Source organism: Bufo bufo, chromosome 1 (assembly GCF_905171765.1).
Source record: "Bufo bufo chromosome 1, aBufBuf1.1, whole genome shotgun sequence".
In the NCBI taxonomy this organism is placed as follows: Eukaryota; Metazoa; Chordata; class Amphibia; order Anura; family Bufonidae; genus Bufo; species Bufo bufo.
In genome coordinates, this window is record NC_053389.1 from 177400835 (window position 1) to 177426484 (window position 25650).

The 25650-nt window shown below is 48.2% G+C and overlaps 1 protein-coding gene across 5 annotated transcripts in view; it reads left to right on the plus strand.

Moving 5' to 3' along the window:
* Nucleotides 1-254: 254 nt before the first annotated feature.
* The window catches only part of PPP1R12C (protein phosphatase 1 regulatory subunit 12C), a 94880-nt gene continuing 69484 nt past the window's right edge, over nucleotides 255-25650 (plus strand). Inside the window, exon 1 of one of the 5 annotated variants that reach the window (XM_040432532.1) lies at nucleotides 255-814. In XM_040432532.1, coding sequence (XP_040288466.1) covers nucleotides 482-814 — 333 coding nt within the window. In that variant the 5' untranslated portion in view covers nucleotides 255-481. The remainder of the gene's footprint in view (nucleotides 815-25650) is intronic. The other 4 variants (XM_040432518.1, XM_040432547.1, XM_040432539.1 and 1 more) reach the window with 4 other exon arrangements.

A 25650-nucleotide genomic window follows, 5' to 3' on the forward strand; every position in this document is an offset into this window, starting at 1 on the left:
TGTTTTTCAGAACACAGCATGCTACGGCGTTTTCTTTTTAGGCATTTTTCACACAGGCTTCCCTATACGGATTTAAAAACGCCACAAAAGCGTGTGTGAGACCTAACCCAGTTATATGTAATGCAGTACCCGCCGCGTCCCACAGGCGTCGCTGTGCTCGTACTGTATTTGGAGCACCAGCGCCCTGGTTTAATGCGCAGCCGCAATAATACAGCTTGCCCGTCCCCAGGATAACACTCCTTACTGCACTAGAAACCTGTTTCTGGGTTATTCATAACAATTCTGTATTTCAAACGCAAATTAGACAGGATCACAAGTGTCTTAAACGGAACTACAACTCCCACCGCGCCGTGCGGGCGCAGCCTGGTGACGTCATCACGCAGAGCAGCAGTCTGGCGGCAGGAATCTGAGGCGTTAAGGGCGGAGGAGAAGAAGGGGGGGTTCAGGCGGCGGCGGCATTAGGGAGCGACATAAACAAAACATGGCGGAAGGAGCTGCCGCCGCTGCGCAGGCTAAAGAGAGGCGGAAGGAGCAGCTCCGGCAGTGGGCCCGCTCCTGTACCAACCAGGAGGCGGCCGAGCCCCGCTGGCAGCGGCGCAGGAGGAGGACTGGCGACGGGAAAGACGAGGATGACGGGGAGCCGGGCTCCCGGGGAGAAGGGGATGGCCGCACTGTGCGCTTCGAGCGGGCGGCCGAGTTCCTGGCAGCCTGTGCCGGAGGAGACTTACTGGAGGCGGGGGAGATGCTGAGGGGGGAGGCCGGGAAGGAGATCATTGACAGCACCAACACGGACGGCATCAGCGCCCTGCACCAGGTGAGAGGCTGACCGGAGGTACCTACCGCTGACTGTGTGTGTACTTACCTACTGCTGACCGGAGGTACTTACCTACTGCTGACCGGAGGTACTTACCTACCGCTGACTGTGTGTGTACTTACCTACTGCTGACCGGAGGTACTTACCTACTGCTGACCGGAGGTACTTACCTACCGCTGACTGTGTGTGTACTTACCTACTGCTGACCGGAGGTACTTACCTACTGCTGACCGGAGGTACTTACCTACTGCTGACCGGAGGTACTTACCTACTGCTGACCGGAGGTACTTACCTACTGCTGACCGGAGGTACTTACCTACTGCTGACCGGAGGTACTTACCTACTGCTGACCGGAGGTACTTACCTACTGCTGACCGGAGGTACTTACCTACTGCTGACCGGAGGTACTTACCTACTGCTGACCGGAGGTACTTACCTACTGCTGACCGGAGGTACTTACCTACTGCTGACCGGAGGTACCTACCTACTGCTGACCGGAGGTACCTACCTACTGCTGACCGGAGGTACTTACCTACTGCTGACCGGAGGTACCTACCTACCGCTGACTGTGTGTGTACCTACCTACCGCTGACTGTGTGTGTACCTACCTACCGCTGACTGTGTGTGTACCTACCTACCGCTGACTGTGTGTGTACCTGCCTACCGCTGACTGTGTGTGTACCTGCCTACCGCTGACTGTGTGTGTACTTGCCTACCGCTGACTGTGTGTGTACCTGCCTACCGCTGACTGTGTGTGTGTACCTGCCTACCGCTGACTGTGTGTGTGTACCTGCCTACCGCTGACTGTGTGTGTACCTACCTACCGCTGACTGTGTGTGTACCTACCTACCGCTGACTGTGTGTGTGTACCTGCCTACCGCTGACTGTGTGTGTGTACCTGCCTACCGCTGACTGTGTGTGTACCTACCTACCGCTGACTGTGTGTGTACCTACCTACCGCTGACTGTGTGTGTGTACCTGCCTACCGCTGACTGTGTGTGTGTACCTGCCTACCGCTGACTGTGTGTGTACCTGCCTACCGCTGACTGTGTGTGTACCTGCCTACCGCTGACTGTGTGTGTGTACCTGCCTACCGCTGACTGTGTGTGTACCTACCTACCGCTGACTGTGTGTGTACCTGCCTACCGCTGACTGTGTGTGTACCTGCCTACCGCTGACTGTGTGTGTACCTGCCTACCGCTGACTGTGTGTGTACCTGCCTACCGCTGACTGTGTGTGTACCTGCCTACCGCTGACTGTGTGTGTACCTACCTACCGCTGACTGTGTGTGTACCTGCCTACCGCTGACTGTGTGTGTACCTGCCTACCGCTGACTGTGTGTGTACCTGCCTACCGCTGACTGTGTGTGTACCTGCCTACCGCTGACTGTGTGTGTACTTAACTACTGCTGCCCAGAGCTACCTACCGCTGACAGGCTGTGTGACCAGAGGTACCTACCTCTCCAGCATGCGTCACCGTCGCTCCGTTCAGAGGGGACACGTGCAGTCTTATCATCCACCGGCTTCAGTTATCCCCTTTCCAATCTTCTGACTGAAATAACTCATATGTACAAAATTGGTGAAAATAGGCTTTCTAAACTAGAAATGATTTTAACCCCTTTCTGCCCCTCGCTGTACATGTACGCACATCGGGAAGTGACTTCCTGACCTGCGGTCTCTCGATTGGCGGCAGAGGCCTGCCTGTTCCTGACACTAAAGACCCCGATGCCGGCACATTACCCCTTAGATGCCATGGTCAATGCTGAGGAAGTTGTAAAGCCTCGGTGCCTGCCAGCTACAGAGGTCTACAAGTCCCAGCCCACGGGTAAGGCCACCGGCACACAACCACGTCCAGTTTGCGATCCGCAGAATATGGATGCCGCCAAGTGCATCCCACAATTTGCACTGGTCCAACTATTTTTGTCTGCAGAACAGAGAATAGGACGGGTTCTGTAATTTGTGGCCTGGGCGCATGGGTGACCTTCCTGTGCTGTCCGACCCATAGAGGCCCTAATACTGACCGTTCCAATGCAGCACAATACAGACCCCCAGAAGTTAACGTCCCCTAGTGGGACAAAAATAACAAGCAGTAGTGTTTTCTAAAAGTAAAAAAAAAAAAAAAATTGCCCTTTTTCCCCATCATCAAGCCATTGATTCCTTGAGGGTGTAGTTTCTAAAATGGGGTCTTTTATGGGTGGTTTTTGTTATATACGCCTCGCAAAGTCACTTCAAATCTGAATTGGTCCCTAAAGGGGGTTTCTGAGACTTTCTAACTGATGACCTATCCTCTGGATCGCTGGGGGTCTGGCACCCAGGACCCGCGCCGATCAGGTGTTTGAGAAGGCCGAGTGATGCCACGTCCATCGGTCGCGTAGCTTAGGAGCAGAGCAGACCCATAGAATTTTCCTAGAAAGAGTAGTAGAGGTGACCTTCTCTGTAATAACTATTCTAATAGCAGAGGAATATACATTCACAAAATAGGGAGTTTTCAATTTTCTATGAAGAAAGTTTAAAACATGTCGACTCAAATCTACCACTAGTGTGAAGTACAATGCGTCACGAGAAATCGTCTGGATAAGTAAAGAACATTTCGAAGATGTTACCACATAAAGTGACACTTCAGATTTGTAAAATGTATATCTTGTCAGGAAGGTGAAAAATGGCAGAGTCTGGAAGGGGTTAAGGGTCCGACCCGACCGTGTTTCTGGCTGCATGCAACCAGTGGGTGAGATGCTCCGTTGGGCCATACCCTGATATGATGAGTGGTCATGACGCGTGAGTTGTGAAGATGCCTCAGATGCGGAGAGCACATAGTGTGGTCTCCGCATCCATTCCGTCCCCATAGAGAATGAATGGGCCCCGGTAGAGCCTCTGTCTGCACAGATGTGGCACATCCCGGCAGCTGACTTACTGTCTTATCTCTGCAGTTGGTTGGAGAGTGCTCGGTGACACCAGGAAGGAGCTGTCACCGGAGTCCTGAGATCTCCGGCCTTCACTGGCTGACAGATGCTAGTAGTGAGGCCAGTACGGATCTACATAGCTGAATGTCACAAGGTTTCGGTCTCCAGTCTGTGCGAGGTCCTTCTCCCTCATCTTGCTCTATGGTTCAGGATTTTATCTCCATTGCAGTTATAGAATAACTCTTATACCTTGCAGGAAAATAGGCATGGTCATCAGTCAGGCCGCCGTGTTGTGGATGTCACAGCCTGACAGCCATGCTTAGAGAGGGTCACCCTGCACCACCCTGACATTGGCAGGCAGTAGGGTGACCAGAGGCTGAGAATGCAACCTGCAAAACCACAGGTAAGGGTCCATTCACACGTCCGTAGTGCATTGTGGATCTGCTATACACCCGGCCGGCACCCCCATAGAACTGCCTATTGTCTGCAATTGCGGACAAGAATAGAACATGTTCTATTTTTTTTCCTGAGCCGCGGACCGGAAGATCGGGGGCACGCTCCGGAAATGCAGATGCGGAGAGCACATAGTGTGGTCTCCGCATCCATTCCGTCCCCATAGAGAATGAATGGGTTCACACCCGTTCTGCAAAATTGCGGACGTGTGAATGGAGCCTAAAGGGGTACTCCACTTTAAATATATTCCTGACCTATCCTCAGGATCGGTCATCAATATCGGCTTAGTGGCCGGCTGACACCCTGCACCCCCTCCGATCAGTTGTTTGAAGAGAAGGCTGCACTCATACGAGCGCTGCCTTCTCTTCGTGGTTTACCGTCTCGGTGAGCAGTGTAATTACACCTCCTCCGTCCTGTTCACTTCAGTTGGACGGCTCTTTAGTATTCACTTGAACAGGAAAAAGCCGTCCCATTAACCTTAGTTGTAGGCGCACAACAATTGCTGCGGCGAGCAGGTAAACAATGAAGGGAAGGTCGCGCTCATACCAGCGCAGCCTTCTCTAAAAACAGTTGATCAGCGGGGGGTTTCTGGGAATCGGACCTCCGCCGATCTGATATTGATGACCTATCCTGAGGAGAAGTCATCTATATAAATAAAGCGGATAAACGCCTTTAACAATCAATTTGAAAACCATGACGTTCTTTGCCTCCCCAATGCTGCTCCATGGACTCCTTCACATGAGCGGGCATCACACAGCAGTCCAGACTGAATCCGGATCCATTCCTTTCAGTGGTCTGTGCCCAGGAGCGTAGTTTATCAGCGATCATCTCTGCGTTCAGGAAAAAAATCACAGCATGTTTTATATTGTGTGTTTTTCACGCAGTCCTGGCTCGGCAGAAGTGAATGGGGCATCTGGATACAATGGGGCAGATTTATCATACCTTCCCTCCAGAATTACAAATTGGGGCTTTTAGGACTTTTTGCGTCACTCACTCCAGTTTTGAAATGAGTAGACAAGTGGGGCGTGGTCAGATATGTTAATGAGCTTCACTTCAGATTTATCACTGAGACGCAAAAAAAAAGTTGCAATCTGACTCCAGTAGCCGGGCGGAGAAGACTAGACAAGTGGTAGGTTTAAGAATGAGACATGTGATGAATGTGGCATAAAGCGCAGACTCCAGCAATATATCCCTCTCCTGATAAATTCTGCCAATGCGGTTTTTTCGCTGATGGTCACTAGGAGCGGAGTTGTTGTTCTGTCGTTTTCTTCACACATGTGAAAAATGCATGCGATACTGATACAATCTGGATGGAAAAAACGCACACACAAAAAGCAATCGCAGACAAAACTGACTGAACTTGCGTGCAAAACCATCAATTGTTTTTCCTGAACAGACCCTGAGAGAATCCGTACCGCTCCTGTGACAGGCAAAAGGCTTTCATATGTGGTATTAAATTGATTGTATTAAAGGAGTATTACCGTCATATAGTCCTATGGCATCTCACTAGGATAAGCCTATTTAAATCCCCATGATAGGCCGTCCATAGCTTTATCAGCGGGCTTCTGGCCCCGTGCACGCCGCCGATCAGCTGTTCTGTGTAGCTCTGTCAGCATTGCAGTCTATCAGAGCAGCGCTGCAGTGTTCACGGCGCTCTAACTCCAGAACGACTGATCGGCGAGTGTGCGGAGTGCCGTACCCCGAGGACAGGCCATCAGTTCAGAAAGGCAGGACAACCCCGTTAACATTGTGATAGGTTCAGCGTCTGGGAACGAGGGATGGCCGTCCCCTCAGCTTTTTTGCTGCACAGCCGCACTTCCACCTGTTGTACAGGGAACTGCAACACTGCTCCATATAAAGGGCGCCTGTCACCATGTAAATGCCGTGCAGTCTGCAGGCAGCATGGAGGAGCGGAGCAGGTCCTGTTATAGGCCAAGTCCAGGCGCAGTGTAAACTGCAGGGGTTTTCTGAACCTCATAACATGTACCAGAAACATTCTGGATGGAAATGGGAGCTTGTTGCAGCCTTTCGAATGGACAGCGTGCTCATTCTGCTGTGTAAGCCCATGCAGATATTGCTGTGTTTACAGCACATACACGATGGATCATCACCGGCCTTAGTAATGCTCTTCTTCATGCACTAACAGTTAGAGTTTTCTGTTCTTCTGTTATAACTTCTAGAAATTAACTGGGTGTTACTAGTTGGGGGGCTATCCTTTCACATGCTGACAATGTCAAATCAGTGCAGGCAGGGTACATGTCCTTTTAAAGGGGTTATCCAATACTATAAAAATGTCCCCCATATGCCGGGCCCCTCACAGCGAATATACTTACCCCGCTCCCTGCACCGCCGCTAAACTGTCAGCACTGGTGGAGGATCTCGTCCATCAGCGGCCTCCACTTTCTTATAGGGGATGTAGCAAATGCACAGTCCATCCTCAGTGCAAGTGAATGGAGGCCGCCGATGGACGGGATCCTTCAGCGCCAGCATACAGGTCAGCGGACCAGCGCGTAAAGATGAATTATTCTTATTAAACTATCGGACAGCAGTGCTGACAGCTGTATGTATGTTCCCAGTACATGTGCGGCTAGTAATACAATCTAACCATCCTTTAGTGTTCTCCATACTGTTCAGTCTGAATCCTGTCGGCATATAATTACATTTGGGAGCCTGCATATCAGTCCATCAGATGTTCTGGCGCTGAACCGTCTAGCTGTTGCAAAACTACAACTCCCAACATTTCTTGGTAGGTGCTACATAGAGCTCAGTGCAGAATAGAACTGACTAATACGTGTGCAGACGGAAATGTACCCTATGTGAGCCCTGAGCGTTATCCCTCGTGTGACCTTGTGGTAGGTTGAAGCCGGTCAGAGGCCGGAGCTCGGGTTAGTTGCCACGGGCCCCAAGGCCTCTTTTTTTTCTAGGCGGCGTGTTAGCTCATGGGCTAGAATATTGGTTGTGTAGAAGAGCTCAGTACAAACAGGCAAATCTGGAGAAAACTTCCATTAAAGAGGTCAGGCCTGTGTCCGTCACTCACTGATCCTTCATAATCACCTTAGTGTTTAACCCTGCAGTGTCCAGATCAGATTAGCCGTAAAGCAGTATCCGTGATATGACAACGTGCATGGAGCCCACGGCCTTGGTGGCCGGTATTGTACGATGCCTGCTTAGCTGGCCTCTGAATGCTCTGCTCCATCCACCTCCACGGGACTGCTGCCATGTTTCAGCGACGTTGGCAGTAACTGGCATAGCCGTATATGGGTGACTTGAATTTTCCTGCCAAGATGTCTTGAGGCTCGCTCGCCAGTTGGTGCCGATCGCGCTTTATGGTAGAATCGGGAGAAATGGCACAATGGTGTCATTGGCTTTAGTCTTGGTCTGCTTGATGACTTCTCCTTAGATTTTTTCCGTGGGCAGAGCTCTGTGTGAATGTGCCTTTAATTGACCTGAATGGCACTGAGCTGCTTGGCACAGCCACATTCACATGCGTAGGGCTCTGCCAGTGTGACCCCCACCAATCAAGCATCCATGGCTTAAGTGGCAGTGTAGACTAGACACATGCTTTTCCTGCAGTGAGGTTGACAGTGACAATTAGTCCTAATGCAGGGGAAATCAGCGCCTATGTTATGGTGTCGGAGGATATTGTGCACCATAGTGTAGGCCGGACAGTTCCTTGTGTAGGACCTAGAAGGGATACATTTATATTTTCCCACTTGAGACTACGGACAAATGGAACAAAGTTTGGATGGCCGAAAAAGGACAATTTAGAATGTTTTCTCCAGACCTTTGGTGACTTTTTTTGTGACTCAAGCTTGTCTGTCACCAACGAATGGCCGATATCTTTGTAAAAGTTGATCTGCTGTGTTGTTTTTTTAGTTGTTGTCAGGTGCCATGGTTGAAAACATCCACAGCCCATCTGGTATTGATCTAGTTTTGCTGTTCAGCCGGACTGATCTGATAGTGAGGACTCCTGAGGATAGGTCCTCAATATCGAATACCCCTTTAAAGGGGTTTTCCGAGATGTTTGATACTAATGACTTATCTTCAGGATAGGTCATCAGTATATGATTGGTGGGCACCAGCGCTCCTGTGAGTGCCACGGCCTTCTCTGTTTACCAAGCATAGCGGCTTTGCTTGGTGTCATTCCTATAGGGAACTAGATTAGATTGCTATTCTCATAGCCCCCTATGCACTAGCATTGGAGTCTATGAGAAAATTGCTTGTTTCCTATAGAGCCCTATTGCAGGCAAGGGTTCCATGGGAAATACTATGCAGCAGCCTCCTGTCATTCACAAAGACAGTGTCTGCTGCACACACACTCATAGGCTGTGGTCAGGAATGACCACGGCATCTGAGGGGTTAAATGTCCGCGATTGGCATTACTGCCGGCTGTGGACATTAGCCGCGGGTGTATGCTATAATAAAAAGCAGGCCACCCGCTGATATGGCACCCTCTCTGCTCAGGAGCGGGCACCATCTTTAAAAACCCCGCCAGCGCCAAACTATTACGGCGCTGGTCGGGAAAGGGTTAAAGGAAATCTGTCACCAGGATACTCACTATTGAAGTAAAGCCATGGCCTAATAGCACTTAGTACCTTATTTCTAGATGTGCCTTTGGTTCAGCAACAGATGTTTTTATCCTCTGAAAATCCAGTTTATTTGGTATGCAAATGAGCCAGAAAGGTGCCCAGAGGGGCGTCACTCTTGCAGGAAGGAGCCCAGACACGGCCTCATGCTGGGAGCAGGGAAAAGGGGGGCAGAGTTATGGCTTGTATGTGATGTAGGAAGGGTGGGTGGACACATTGTGGCAGGGGGGGTGCCTGGGCTCCTTCCTGCAAGAGAGGCATTCCCAAGTGTATGGTCAATCTATCTGGCTGATTACTGTCTGTCCTGATCTGACCCCCCCCCCCCAGCCCACATATAGACATATATGCATGCTCGGCTGAGCATTCATGTGTTGGGGAATGGAGAGGGTAAAAAGTTGTTGGCAGACACCACCTCAAGAACAGAAGGATCAGGCCATGTTCATATTCGGCATTCCTGACCTTCCTCTCTCCTGAAGACATCTGCTGTTGGCAGAGTCGGGGGGGGGGGGGGGGGGGGGGGGGGGGCCCTATACACACTAGATTGGGGTAGGCAATTCCCAGCACACCAGCTGTTGTGTAACTAAAACTCCCAGGATGCATGCTTGCTCTGCTCTTTCCAGAACTCTCACAGAAATGAATGGAGCATGTTGGGAGTTGTAGTTTTAGAACAGCTGGAGTGCCGAAGTTGACCCCTGCACTAGATGATTGGCTGAGATTGCCAGTTTCAGCCCTCATACATCTATGGCCAGTGAATAGGACAACTAATTCTCCTGCCCCCCCCCCCCCAAATACACATGATGCTCAGGCACCTGTGCTTGTGATGATTGGACCAGGCTAGGTGACTTTGCAGGAACCTGGCCCTGTCAATTAATGAGTGGGAGAGGCTGGCAGAAGAATCAGGGGGGGCAAGGGTGCACGGAGTGACTCTGCCCACCCTCTGTGCACTTAACTGCTCATTTACATATGGATTAAAAGTACTGTTTCTCCAGAATGAAGCAATGGATCTCTAAGGCCCCTTTCACACGGGCGAGTATTCCGCGCGGATGCGATGCGTGAGGTGAACGCACTGAATACCGACCCATTCATTTCTATGGGGCTGTTCACATGAGCGGTGATTTTCACGCATCACTTGTGCGTTGCGTGAAAATCGCAGCATGCTCTATGGGGCCTGCGTTGCGTGAAAAACGCAGAATATAGAAGTGAATGGGGTTGCGTGAAAATCGCAAGCATCCGCAAGCAAGTGCGGATGCGGTGCGATTTTCACGCACGGTTGCTAGGAGACTATCGGGATGACATAACATGGTTATAAGGGAAAATAATAGCATTCTGAATACAGAATGCATAGTAAAACAGCGCTGGAGGGGTTAAAAAAAATATAAAAAATAATTTAATTCACCTTAGTCCACTTGATCTCGGCCCGGCATCTCCTTCTGTCTCCTTTGTTGAATAGGACCTGTGGTGAGCATTAAGTACAGGAACAGGACCTTTGGTGACATCACTCCGGTCATCACATGGTACGTCACATGATCTTTTACCATGGTGATGGATCATGTGATGACCGCAGTGACGTCACCACAGTTCCTTTGCCTTTAATGAATGCTCACCACAGGTCCTGTTCAACAAAGGAGACAGAAGGAGATGCCGGGCCGCGATCAAGTGGACAAAGGTGAGTTAAATTATTATTTATTTATTTTTTTAACTCCTCCAGCGCTGTTTTACTATGCATTCTGTATTCAGAATGCTATTATTTTCCCTTATAACCATGTTACAAGGGAAAATAATACAATCTACAGAACAGCGATCCCAAGCCCGAACTTCTGTGAAGAAGTTCGGGTACCAAACATGCGATTTTTCTCACGCGAGTGCCAAACGCATTACAATGTTTTGCACTCGCGTGGAAAAATCACGGGTGTTCCCGCAACGCACCCGCACATTTTCTCGCCACGCCCGTGTGAACCCAGCCTAAGAGAAAGGTGTCAGCTGAGCTGGCCCGATAAGACATGGTGCCTGGTTTCTGCTCGTGTTCCCCATGTAATTTCTTACAGTTGCATCTTGTACCAATCCTCTTACTTCTGCTATAAGGTTATGAATAAAGGTCTATCTTGTTACCTGTCAGATGTGTCCCTGCACTATCCAACACCAAGTTGTCCTTTATTCATAAACTTCTAACAGTAATAATAGAGTACTGCCAAAACATAGTCATAAGAATGAATGACCATTTCATCTGGAATACAATTATTTACTAAAACAGACATGTCTGGAGTGAAGACGGGTCCTCTTTAAGGCCTCATGCACACGACCGTAGTTTTGGTCCGGATCGCACATGCACCTATTCGTTTCTATGGGTCCCCAAAAAAAGGACAGCATACGGATGTCATCCATGTGGCCGTTCCCCAAATTATAGAACATGTTTTCTTGTCCGTTTTGTGGACCAGAATAGGCATTTCTAGTGAAGGGAGTGAGAACATTGTGACGTGCACACAGCCGGTATCTGGATTCTGCAGCCTGAGACAAATTATGATCTGGGTTTTGGGAAAATGTGGCAATAAATGTGTGACCTGGGTCACGTGCGGGGACCTCTTCATGTATATCTCAGTGTGAGACAAGATGGGGAAATTGTCCTGGAAGTTTTTCTGAACGGGTTTGCCGGAGGGGGTGTCACGTGTGCTGCGGCTCTCAGGATTTGTCCTTATGTTACAAATGTTCCTCTCTGCCCAGTGATGGGTAATGTTTTATTACTTGCCCCAGGCGTCCTAAAGTGAGGAACAGAACTGGTTTTAAATACAACTTCACAAATTCTCAGGCTCATACATGTGAGCGCCGGCAGTGTAATACGACGTATGTGAGATTTCAGAGTAGTGGATGTTCTTGATTTTGGGAAAGCTGGGTGACATCTAATTCTGCTCTCCTCTGCCAGCCCCCCCATCACGGAATTGACTGCGTTCATCCCTGTGCACAGTATTGGGAGAAAGCTGTCAATCAGCATCATGGGAGTGATTCTATAAAAAGTACTGCAAGAAAAGTGACCCCTCAGTGGAATGAGGGTCTCTGTCACCACTGTGTGCTGCCCTCCGCAACCGGCTGATGGTTTCCCTCTACTGGTTGAGGTAGCATGTCATTCGATGTGCCAGCGCTGCTGGATCTGGGATAGTCATCACTCCAGGATGTGCTACTTGCAGGGTCTCTCGTGTTTCCATGACTTCATGCAGCTTCCTCCGATCTCCCATTATTTGTGTGTCAGGAATCGTGGTCTCCTCGCTGATGGCTTTCTGTTTGGTATTTTTGAGGTTATATTAACGAGTTGTTTCATTACAAACATTCTAGCATAATAGGAAAGACCCGAAAAATTCAGAGCAGGCGCATGCACATGTTTAGGCCGTGTTCACACTGTCTAGCTTCTGTCAGGATTAAATGGGTAATCCCTTCTGGTATACGCCATTAGTGTTAGATGGGTGCAGGTCCCACGTCTGGGACCCACCCCTATGTCCAGAACAGGACCCCCAAAGTGAGCAGAGAGCAGCTGTTCATGCCTGGCCACCTGTGGGGGCTCAGCTATGGTCAGAACTCCCATAGTGGTGACTGGAGAACATGCCGCACGTATGCAGTACACTCTCCTTCGCTTGGGGGGGGGGGGCGTTTTCTAGATATGAGACCCACTCCTATCTAACATTGATAGCATATCCTCCTAGTGATCTGTCATCGATGTCCCAGATAGGCCTACCCCTTTAAGGAGCGGGATCTACTGACGAGCCACAGATTAGCTCCATTGAATGACAGTGGGGGCAATAAGTGGGAAGATTCCCTGACCGGTCCATGACGGAAACTAAATTAGAATTTCTGCCATGGACGCTCTAAAATGTCCACAGTGACCAATGAGGGATATACTCTCATCTGTAACCATACGGCCTCATGCTGCATAGGTCTGTGAGTGCTTTATGTCCTCATATGGTGGAGCATGATGGGCATATTGCTGGCACAAAACGATCTGGGTTGCTGTATATTGATGCCTATGACCATTCTTGTCATTTTGTCTGCAGTCCTTTATCGCCTCTGTTGACAAGTCGGTGGTCATTGAACCTGGCAGTGGGGGCTCGACCAGCCCGGCCTGTAAGCATGTATGACTTCTTCACACAGGTGGAAGGTCTTGTAGTTGGTCGGGCAGAGCACTGTGCCAGGGCAGGACAGCTGTTCCATATGAATTTACTTTCCTTTGGGGCAAGGGCTCATCAGCACAACAAGGCATCACTGAAACTGTCTTAGATTCTCTAAATTACACTGCGCCCATAATATGAAAAACTAGTAATCCTAAATATAAGAAAAAATGATGACATGTATGCTGTAGAACTCGTGCCCGTGCGTATAACGGAGAAGCTGAGGAATCGCCTTCCACAAGGACGGTCGCCTCTTCGGCACAGCTGTTCAGAGCTGCCTGTCGCTGCCATTGAACTGAGAAGGATAATTCTGCGGGGGGCATAGATTTTGGAAATACCTTGCCTGCTGCCGTGGACATTGGGAATGAGGACTACTCTAAATGTCTCCTGTCCGTAACCCTACAAAAGTCAGCCTCTCCCCCCTCCTAAACTGAAAGCAGAGTTTTACAGCAGGTTGCCATGTTTTTCCAGTGCAGTTTTCTGCGGATTGGAAAGGTGCAGTGAATTGAACCTACGCCCTGTCCAAGAACTGCAGCATTTGGCCATAAAACCATGTGTGCAATAAACCGTGTACAGACAGCCAGTCTCTTGGTACATTGGCTGTACTAGCGCCATTTTTGTGGCGCTCATTATCCTGCAGGTTGTGTACTGGATTCTGATTTGTTAGATGTCTAACTACGCGCTGTTGAATATTGAACCCGTTTATAGCAGGAAGGTGCTCATCTCGTGTGAAAGGACCTTAACTCCTTCACTGCTGGTGTTCTGTGATTGTGAAGTCGGTTTATGGTGTGAACTATGACTTGGGAGGAAGCGATCAGCCAGACCTTGAACGCTCCACAAGTGGCGTAAGATAATGATATTTTTTGGCTTTGAACTTGGTATCTGTGTTTCTGGATAGTTTCTCGAAGGGTGCTTTCACACTAGCGTTATTCTTTTCCGGCATTGAGTTCCGTCCTAGGGTCTCAATACCGGAAAAGAACTGATCAATTTTATCCTAATGCATTCTGAATGGAGAGGAATCCGTTCAGGATGCATCGGGATGTCTTCAGCTCAGTCTTTTTGACTGTTCAGGACTGAGATAAAACCGCAGCATGCTACGGTTTTATCTCCGTCCAAAAATACTGAACACATGCCGGATCCGCCATAAATTTACATTGAAGTGTTTTAGTGCCGGATCCGGCATTAAGTGTTCTGGCAAAACTGATCCTGCATGAGCAGACCGAAAAAAATGCAAAATTTTTTTATACCGGATCTGTTTTTCTAGATGACACAGAGACGGATCCGACATTTGTTAAACTGATCCACATCTGCATCCGTCTGACAAATGCCATCAGTTTGCATAGCTTTTGCCGGAACTGCCTGCCGGAATTCTCTGCTGCAAGTGTGAAAGTACCCTTATGGCCCCTGGAATCTAATTTTTTACTCTTGTATTTGTAAGGGTACCTTCACACGTTGTGGAGAATTCTGCCAGAAAATCATGACTTCTACCATGTTATCCTATGGGAACCTAATTCTGCAATGGAAAACGCTGCGGAAACATCTGCAACAAAGTCCGCACTGATTTTGTGACACCTTTTTCCTCAACATTTTCTACTGCAGACTCAGTTTGGATGGAGAGGTTCTCATACAGGAAAGCTGCACCATATCGCACCTGTCACGGATGGTGTTGCAGAAAACTGGAAGTCACAAATAAACATCAGACTGACTTGATCCCAAACTAAGGAACATATGGGAAAGCCCTATAACAGCCCTAGAGCTCTCCCTTACTGCTCAGCCCATGCAAAGATCTCTGATAGATAATTGCATGGCCACGTGCCTAGACTATGACACCTGAAAACCCTACAATAGTGAGGGGACACGACCACCGGCTCCCTGCACTAAATATGGAGGGAGTCAGGGTCACCTAGAATCAAGCCAGCAGAAAAACACAAATAAAGGAAGAGACTTATCTGTGGAACCAGCAGTTGCAGCTTCTAGCAGAGAGCACAATCCAGGAAGTAGTCTAAACCACAAAGTGAGGCAGTATGGGAGGGGATATAAAGGGAGGCAATCAGTGTGAATAGATGACAGCTGGGAGAAGGAAAAGAGATGACAAAGTGAAAGCAAAAGAACATCATGCAGGAGGTACAGAAGAACGTCTGTCAGAGCTTCTTAGAGATCTTGCGGTGACAGCACCAAAAACTCCTCCATAATCCTGCCGATTTGCTGGCAGAATTTTCCGCAGCGTGCAAAGGCACCCTATTAGTGTTGGGGCTCATGCACACGAACATATTTTTCTTCCGTGTCCGTTCTGTTTTTTTAATTTTATTTTTGTGGTCAATATTCAGAACCATTCACTTCATTGGGTGCGGCAGAAAACTGAAATGACTCCATGTGCATTAAATGTACTTACCGGGCTCCCTGTCACCCGCATCGCTCCTGGTCCCCACACAACTGCCTCTGCTTCTCCCCGTGCGCGGATGAAAACATCCGGCGTTGGGGGGGGGGGGGGGGGGGGCAGCCAAGGGCAGGTGGTGAGGGGGACGAGCCTCCCTAGCATCAGCTGGGCATATGGGAGGCATTTCAGGGATCAGATAACCCTTTTAATTTACACGAAGGATCAGTAATCACAGACAGAATAAGGCAGGCTTCTGTGGTGTCTGGAGACAACCACTAATGTATGAATGCACACATTAAAGTCAATGGATGTGTGATGTCTGATTCACTGACATGTGAAAGACTCCTTATACGGACCATTTGTAGAACGATCCGTTTTACGGTGACACCATATGACCGCACATGATGTGCCTGTGGGTTCCAGATAGAAACTTTGGGGGAATCCATGTGCTGGTTACAGGGTGACTTTGCTGCTTTAGGCTCCATTCACACGTCCGCAAATGAATCCGCAATTTTGCGGAACGGCTGCGGACCAATTCATTTTCTATGGGGACGGAATGGATGCGGACAGCACACAGTGTGCTGTCAGCATCCGCATTTGCGGAGCGCGGCCCCGATCTTCAGGTCTGCAGCACCGCAAAAGATAGAACATGTCCTATTCTTGTCCGCAGCTGCAGACAAGAATAGGCATTTCTATAGGGGTGCCGGGCGGGTGTGTTGTGGATCCGCAATTTGCGGGTCCGCAACACACCACGGACGTGTGAATGGAGCCTTAGGCTGTTTATGACCTGTACGCCCATGTTTGCTGTGCCATAGGTAAGATACAGGCTACGGGCAGCCGCTGACTGAACTTTCATGGGAGTGGAAGGAAATGAAACCTTCCTGCAGCCCTCCTGAGCGTTATCTAAGGCCCCTGAGAAGGGAGTGTTCTCGGCAGTTAAAACTTATTAGACATTTTGCTTTTATACATGTATATGGTAAGTGTGGGCTGCAGACCTCCTTTCAGCAGAATCAGTCACCACCGTTGTAGAGTTGCTCTTCTGCTGCACACTTATTCCTGACACCAGCGCTGATCCTCCTCCGGCTGAAGACAGGAAGCCTGATCTGACTGTTAACAATAGGACACCGGCAGTTACCGAAATAACTCATGTACTGTTAAAGGGGACCGCTCCTTAAAGGGTTTATGTAGCTCGCTGACATTAGCGATGTCTTATATGTAAGTATGACTTGTATCTCCCTGCCTGCCGCCGTTCGCGCTAAATAATGACTGTTATAATCTGCAAATAAGCCTCTAGGTGGTAGTGGGGCGTTGCTGCAGCACCTAGAGGCTCCGTCCTCTCACTGTTTGGCACGCCCTTTGACATCCTCTTTCTCCTCTGTGCCCGTAAAATCCTGCGCCGTCCCGTTTAGTATTCGGCGCAGACTCAGTTAGTGAAGGACGCTCGCCTTTTGCCATCCTTTACTCACTGCGCCTAATGCTAAGATGGACTGCGTGGGTTTTGCGGGGAGACTGAGGATGTTAATCACCTTTACAAGGGCGTGCCAAACGGTGGGAGGACAGAGCCTCTAGGTTCTGCAACAACGCCTCACTAGCACCTATATTTGCATATTATAAAAGTCATTATTTAGTGCGGGAGGCAGGGAGATATAAGTCATACAGTTATGTTCTGCTGACATTTTTTTTGATCAAAACCCTTTTAATTAGGCTACTTTCAAACTGGCGTTTTGGCTTTCCGTTTGTGAGATCCGTTCAGGGATCTCACAAGCGGTCCAAAACGGATCAGTTTTGCCCTAATGCATTTTGAATGGAAAAGGATCCGTCAGGTTGCCTCCGATCCGTCTCCATTCCGCTCTGGAGGCGGACACCAAAACGCTGCCTGCAGCTGATGCCCATTTCACTTACAGGAGACGAGTCTTTGGTGGGAGGTATGGACTCATTCGCGGGCACCGATATACACTCTTTATAGACATGTTTTTTGCTGGAGTGGACCCATTGCTGGCCATACTGGTTGCAACTTTCAGGATGTTGGACGTGTACAGTGACTGGTGTGGATTTTCAGTGTGTAGGATGATTGGAATAAGGCCTCATGCACACGACAGTGTTTTTTCACTGTCAGTGATTTGGCTTCAGTGGTGTTTCCTTGTGTCTTCCTTTTTTTTTTTTGTCTGACAGGGGAAAAAAAAGGAAGGTTAATGAAAAGTAATTTTATTGCACCAAGGTCTTGTAGAAAAAAAACAGATGCGGACACGGATGACATACCAGTTGTGCATCCGTTTTTTTTTGACGGACCCATTGACTTGAATGGGTCCGTCCTCCTATTCTTGTCAGGGGAAAACGGACAGGTTATATCTTTTTGACGGACTGGAATCGCGGATCACTGACGCAGAGAAAAAAACAGGACTATCATTTTTTTTTTCACAGCTCCATAGAAATGAATAGGACCTCCGCTAAACTGTGAAAAATGACGGAACGGACGCGGATGCACACAACGGTCGTATGCATGAGGCCTAAGAGTCGTAAAACTCTTGCTTGAAATTATGAATTCCCTCTTTCTAGCAAGCACTGATGGGTCAGATTGTGGCAGCAGTCTTGGATTCAACAGCTTCTAGGCGCTGACACATGGCAGGACGTCCGTATCAGAGCAGAACTTCTCGGTGCACTGCCTGGTACCAAGGAGAGACTTGAGTTGTGCAGAGACAGTGAAATTGCAGGCTATGCTGTAACCATACCTTGCTGCTCTCCTCACCAGTGCAATCACTATTTCTCTGGCTGTTTTCCCAGAAAAGGATGCACTGCTTACCTGAGGAGACACTCCAAGGAAAGCTCATGGGCTGCTCTTCACAAAATTCTAGTAGTTCTGCACTTGCTGTAAACCTGACAAGACCAGGCTGAAGAATGTTGCTCATGTCTGGGCAGAGTCTTTGAAGGCTACCATACCTGGACCACACATTTCGGATGTTACCAGATGCCAATCCTTCCACTTCAGTTTTCAGATTATCAAGGAGCATCCAGTGCTCATCCCTGCCAAGGGGTACATCTCGGAGCCGTTGACCTCCATGTCTGTGCCCCCACATGCTCTGCTTCCCTGAGCACAGCATTGGGTTAAATGATGAAATTCTGTTTGTATGCTGCGAACCACTAGAAGGAGCTTACTCAATGCAGGTGTTTTGAGCTGTGTACATCTAAAGTCTCCCTCTAGTGGTGGTAATTCCAATTTAGTTGTTGACTAAAGTTACCCACTGACTGAAATGACATCAGCGTGCCCCCAGGGCTATGACCATGTAATGGGTCGCACATAAAAGAACAGTGTTAGGACAGTGTGTTACCTCCTGGGGTTACATGTACCACAGATTAAGAACCTAGGCTCTAGTAGAGTGTAATGCAGTGATCTCCAAAGTGTCTCCAGCTGTTTCAGAACTACAATTCCCAGCATGCCATTGTAGCTTCACCACAGCTGGAGAGCCCCAGGTTTGCTGGTAATGCATGGAAGATTCATAAAGTCCTATTGTTGACTGCTCCAGGCTTCTAAGGTTGTTGGTGGATGCTTTAAGAAAGCTGGAAGTGGTCGTGACAGGCCGCGGAAAGACTGCTGGCAGCGCAAGCAGCCCTGGGAAAGAGATCAGGGAGTAAATGCTCCTCTGTCTGCTGCTCGCCTGCCATTAGCAGAACAGGGCTCTCTGCAGCTGGGTAATGACCTCAGCAGAGCTCCACTTGTGTTCCTAGCAAGGAAAAGACTATTTGGATGAGGTAAACATTGGCTCCGAGCGCCGTCCACGTCGTTCCCTAGTGGGGGATTAATTCAAGTAGGATTCATGCCAGACACACTGAACAGAGGGACCGATGTGTTTCATTATGTGTCAGACATGGCATGTGCCCAATGCTAGTATGTTACGTGAACCCTCTGGACCTGTTCATTTTCCATTTATTTTCCTTCGCTCGTCCTCCTGGACTTCATTGCGCTGCAAGGGATAAAACTTTTTCTGGTTGTGTGAATGGTGGCTACATGAGTTTTGTGACTTTGTGGTGTCGACACTATGGCTTCCCAGTTACTGAAAGAGGAGAGACCTGAAAATACTGGCGTCACCTCCAAAATGAATCCCAGTGTGCATATTCTAGACTTGTATAGTATAACGATATGCAGAGTTTGCACTACATTTTTCTAGCAGAGTAAAAATGCTTCTCTTAACCTTTTTGAGGAGTATTTTTAGTAGAGTAGGAAAGTTGTAGTAATTCAAATAAATCCTACATAGGCCTACATTACCTTCAAGAAGGCCGCAGCGCTATTGCAAGGGTTGCTGCCTTCTCAAACAGCTGAATAGCAGGGGTCCCAGTCAGATACTGATGACCTATCCAGAGGATAGATCATAAGTATAGAAGTCTTAGAAAACTGAAACTCAACACTGTGGAACAGGGAGGTCTGGCAGTGGTGGTAGTGGGTGGCACTCTGAAAGGCAAAACCAGGTTGGAGGACTGCTGGCAGTGTGGCAAAGTGACATCTGTGATGGGATGAGGAACTCGGAGTACCTAATGCTATACCCCCAGTCGCCTCACTAACCAGTGCAACCATATTCAGACGGTGCGGCTAAGTTGCCATTTTTATTTTACTTTGGGGTTATGACTACAAATTTTTTATTTATTTTTTAGTTGCTGCATTTTCATTGCAGTAACAAAAACCTCAACTTCACTGCACCTACTGATATCTGTCCATAAGAGATGTGTTCAGACAGCTGGCATCTTTTGTAACAAGCAGTGATTCACGTAATAATTAATGAAGACCCTGGGTGGCCCTGGTTAGGCTTAGTACGCCCCTGGGTAGCCCTGATTAGGGTTAATAAGCGTGTGCATGGCCCTGGTTAGGGTTAATATGCCCCTAGGTGGCCCTGGTTAGGGTTAATGAGCCTTAGGGGTAGGTTCTATTGTGAATGCACAGCAGGCAGTTATAGCCAAGTGATAAAATACAGTCTTGTACACTATATAGGACCGTGTCCCAGTCCAAAATATTGTGTATCTGACAGTGACTTCTCTGTATGTTGAAGACCTGTAGCATGCCGCAATTGGCCAATCAGCAGCCTCCTTACTAATAACACAGCTCCTTGTTGTGACCTGCGAGTATGGAGCTTTGTTATTGGATGTTCCGGGCACCAGCAGTACTGCGGTGCTGCCTGTGTAGGGAAAGTCTCCTGCGTATTAATACGCTTACAACTTTTCACAGTGCGTGGAAGAGCCTGTGCGGAGGTTATTGACCTCTGATACGTTATGACTGCTGTTATAGTGCACGATAATTGCTGTGCAGATTAGAAAGGGTCCATTCACACGTCCGTAGTATATTGCGGATCCGCAATACACCCGGCTGGCACCCCCATAGAAATTCCTATTTTTGTCCGCAATTGCAGACCAGAATAGGACATGTTCTATTTTTTTTTCCAGAGCCGCGGACCGGAAGATCGGGGGCACGCTCCAGAAATGCAGATGCGGACAGCACATTTTGTCCCCATAGAGAATGAATGGGTCTGCACCCGTTCCGCACAATTGCAGAACGGATGCAGACCACAATTGGGGACATGCTAATGGAGCCAAAATGTTTGACCAGTATGACCGACTTCCACTTGTTCAGCCAATACTTGTACAGATACAGTATATTTCACTAGAATTCTCTGCACTGTGTTTTTAAAGAGGACCTTTCCCTAGATTAAAAAAATGTAAACTGACTATACAGACATGTAGAGCGGCGCCCAGGGATCTCCCTGCACTTACTGTTATCCCCGGGCGCCGCTCCGTTCGCCAGGTATAGCCTCCGGTATCTTCACATGTTAGGCTCCACCCAGGGGAACCTGCCGGCGTCTCCTTCTCCCAGGCTGTACTGCTGGCCAATCGCAGCGCTCAGCTCATAGCCTGAGCGAAAAAAAAAACTCTCTGGCTATGAGCTGAGCGCTGCGATTGGCCAGCAGTACAGCCTGGGAGAAGGAGACGCCGGCAGGTTCAACTGGGTGGAGCCTAACTATGGAGATACCGGAGGCTATACCTGGCGAACGGAGCGGCGCCCGGGTATAACAGTAAGTGCAGGGGGGATCCCTGGGCGCCGCTCTCCATGTCTGTATAGTTAGTTTAGATGTTTTATTCTAGTGAAAGGTCCTCTTTAAATGTCTGCCATGGCTGTCCTAAAATGCCATTGTGAGAAATCCCTTTAAGTAGTGTCTTCTTGCAGAGTGAACTGCCACGAAGGGCTGTTTCACACGAGTGAGTCCATTGCGGGAATCGCGCTCCGTATGTGAGCGTGATCCTCTGTTCTGGACTTGCAGGAGCGCAGGGCATTATACCTATTTATAATGCTGTGTGCCTCTGCTTGACCTTACTTTTACAGGATCATAGTGACCTAAAGCTGTGCGTATGATCCTGTAGAAGTAAGGTCAAGCAGAGGCACACAGCATTATAAATCGGTATAATGCCCTGCGCTCCTGCAAGTCCAGGAAGGGAAATTCACAGTTAAACCAGCCACAATGTCTTGTAGGGCTAGCTCAGCTGAATGGCAATGATACCGTCCACTTTGCGATCCACTTCTTTATTCTAGTGAAGAAATGGTTTTAATTCATATGCAAATAAGCAGTTGGGTGCACTGAGGGTGGGCCTAAGCCACTTCTCTTGTGTCCTCTACAAGCCCCTTGCTTTTCTTGATAAGGCCAGGTTCCTTCATAGTCATATGACACAGGAAGCAGCTCATTTCCATAGGGAGTAAATTTACTTTTTCTCTAGAGTGAACCAACATTCAGCTGAGCCAAACCCACAAGGCATTGTCCCTGGTTTAACAGTGAATTTTCTACTGACAGATGCCAGTTAAGAAATCTTAGTGTTCATGTGTATTTTCTGAAAGGGGTTATGCTATGATTGATCGGACACCATATAGTACATGACAATACCTTTCTAACAAAGCTAGAACCATGCACACCGATCCAGAGATCTCCACATTCACTGGTCCTATTGCTCTGCTAGCTTCTCTTCAGCCTGGCAGCTCAGGGGCATGTCCTTTCTGCTGCAGCTCTCTTTGTATCTTCCACAGCTTCTAACAGAGCATATGCCTGGTGGCAGATTTAAAGCGAGCACGTGCGACCACCTTAGTGAGACGGGCAATTTTTTTTTAGAAAAGTTCAAACAGCAGGTGGCACTATACAGATAAATTTTATTGAATGCCAATTACAAAAGTATTCAGATCCAGGTGCTGATTTGAAAAACGTGTAATGACAGAACCCCTTTAAATGTTAAACCCCCACCCTCCCACCGAAATCCTGGATTTCTTGCACATGCCACTTAGCCTTATAGTTAGCGGTTTCTTCCTGTTCAGTACAGATCTTTCAGCAGTCATCTCATCACATGCAGGATTACAGTAACTGATAACACGGAAGCCACTATTCCCAATAGATGATGATCACGTCACGGAGCTGTCTAGAAAACTCTCCCATAAAATGTGATGATTTCCTGGCTACTGTCCTATCAGTATCTGGCTTTAATAGGTAAAAAAAACAAAAACAATTCTAGATGCTACCTTCCCTTTAAGCACTGCATTACTTGTGCCATCACAGACCTGGGGGACATGCATTCTCATCTTGCATAGTTTTACCAGGTGGTTGACCACTTTATCCAGTGAAGCTACAAAAATGCTTACAGAACCCTGGAATCAGCATGGTATAAAAACAGATGAGTTCTGGTAAAGGCTCACCGGGGCATGTGTGTGACCTTTTGACTATGGTAGGGTGGTTAAGATATAATGCAGCTTTGAGAGAGTTAAAATGTTGACCCGTATCTAACTTGGCACGATTCAGTGCACCATCTGTTGGGTACTGGACGGGCGATGGTTCTCTGGTCACTGTAGAGCTACCAGCTGCTGCTTGTCTATGTGCAGAATTTAGCTTTTCTCTAGATAGAATTGCTGTGTTTTGGACGTTATTCTCATTCATTGTAGGTCTAGTTTCCTGATGCTGAGCCTGGAACCTGACCTTTTTAGGTTCAGGCCTAATTCACATGACTGTAATTTCACAGCACAAAGATCCGGTACAGTAAATGGTGCAATTCACACTTCATTTTTTCAGCATGGACTGTTGGGTTGTCCAGAGACTTGCAATGTCCATCATTACTGTCCTCAGCCTGACACTCCTTCATCCATGAAGAAATGGAGGCCATATGCATCTGTATTTTGCTTATGGAAATTAAAATTGCTGTCTGAATATGGCCTAATAGTAAAAGACAGTCCACCTTAAAAAAAATAAAAAAAAATAAATATATATATATATTATATTAGCGCCGCGGTGTGTCTTTAAAAAATGAAATAACTTTGCAAATAATCTAAATGAAAACTCTCCTAGGGTTCTTGTAAATACGGTTCTAAGGTGGACATTTTTATTTCCATGGTAACAGACTACAAAGTATCCCTATGTAGTCTGATCCTATATCCTCTTCAAATCCATGTAATGTAACCTAATGACAACTAAACGTAATGGTTTGTTAAAGGAACGGGTCATCTGTCATTGATCACTTTTTTAAAGGGCTTGTCTCATCATTGACAATGGGGGCATATCGCTAGGATATGCCCCCATTGTCTTATAGGTGCGGGTCCCACTTCTGGGACCCACCTATATCAAGAACGGAGCCCCGCAAGGTGGTGGCTGGAGGACTCCGGTCTGGACACCACCAAACCGGCTCCCCATAGAAGTGAATGGGAGCGTACAGCACATGCGCGGCCCCCGCTCCCATTCTTTTTTATGGGGCCGATGGAAATAGCTGAGCGCTCGGCTATTTTCGCCGGCCCCATAGAAAATGAATGGAGGGCGGCTGCACTTGTGGGGCTCCGTTCTTGATATAGGTGCGGGTCCCAGCTGTGGGACCCGCACCTATAAGACAATGTGGGAAATATCCTAGCAATATGCCCCCACTGTCCATGATGAGACAACCCCTTTTAATGCTGGTTTGTTGGCGGCACATCCATTTGAATGCAGGTCGACTTGTTGATCATCGCTTCTGTATGAACAAATTATCTGCCTATTGTAGAAGGACCTTTAAAGGGGTTCTCTGGTAATAATGACATTTTACCAAGTGACATCCGGTTCTTCATGGTCACATGCTGTGCTGAAGCCAGTCATTGGCTGGAGCGGACCGTGCCCATGCTGTGTAAACACTGCGGGGACCATAACATGGAGACACGGGAGGTAGCATGGAGGACCATAGCGGTGGGGAAGTATGAATCCTTAGCGTAGTGGGGCCGGCTACTGGCACTTGGCCAAATGTCATTATTACCAGGAAGCCCTTTAAACGAGATCTTCAGGGGCACGCTTTTTTTTTAAAAGTGCCCACAGTTTGTTATAAATCCCTGCTGGTGCCATTTTGATGCTACTTCAGTCCCTGCTGCTCACTGGAAATGACTGACATCTCCTGTTCACACAATTACAGGCCACAGCATGTCCGTTCTCCCCCCTGACGGAGGGGGTGGGGGTCTATCACTGTGCACTCTATAGTTCTGCCTTCAAAAAGTTGCAGAATAGGGCTTTTTGAGCTGACTTGTACAAAAATTGTGCAACATTTTCACTATTACACCGCTGACTCCAGTTTTGGATGCGGTTAGCTGTGTTACTGCGTCCTACTCTAGAGTCATCATGACCTCTTTAAAAACTTGCAAACTCACTCCAATAGTGGGGTGGCATAAAGAAAGTGGAGTAGCATTTCTAGACAAAAGTGTTAGGTTTAAGACGCGCCAAATTTGTAAACCAGTGTGCGACTGATAAATTTGTAGCAAAGTACTCCAATGCAGACTCGAGCAAAACTGACTTCAGATATTCCCCCTCGTTGTAAATTCTCCCCATAGATTGTAATGGATCGCGTTCATTTTTGTAGTGTCTAATAGGATCACCCCCTAATCTCCTGCATGGCTGCATAACTAGACAGATTGGTGGTCACCCATCTGTTCCACAGATAAAATGGATACCTGATTGAGTAGGAGTTTCACCTAATTTGGGAAATTTGCATTAAGTATTGGTTGACTCGGGGTGCTGCTGCACGTTCAGTTTTTTTTTATGCAGCTTTTGAAGCCAAAACCAGGCGTGGGAGAAGGGTGTAGCCTACCGCAACATGGAGTCGGACGCGCTGCAGACCGCTCCTGCCTGAATCCTGTTGCATCCTGAGTTGGTGGCAGCGAACCATACCAGAGAAGTCCCAGGAGTCTGTGGATTCATCTGGAACAAAGAGTGGTAGTGGCAGTCATGCCGAAGCGGGGGAAGAGCATTGCGCGCCCAGACAGAATGGAGGGCAGTCAAGATGGCGCTGAAATGGAGGAGGGGGACGGACAGCATGAGGCGGTGAGTCGAAACGTGTCAGCGCGCCTCAGTAAA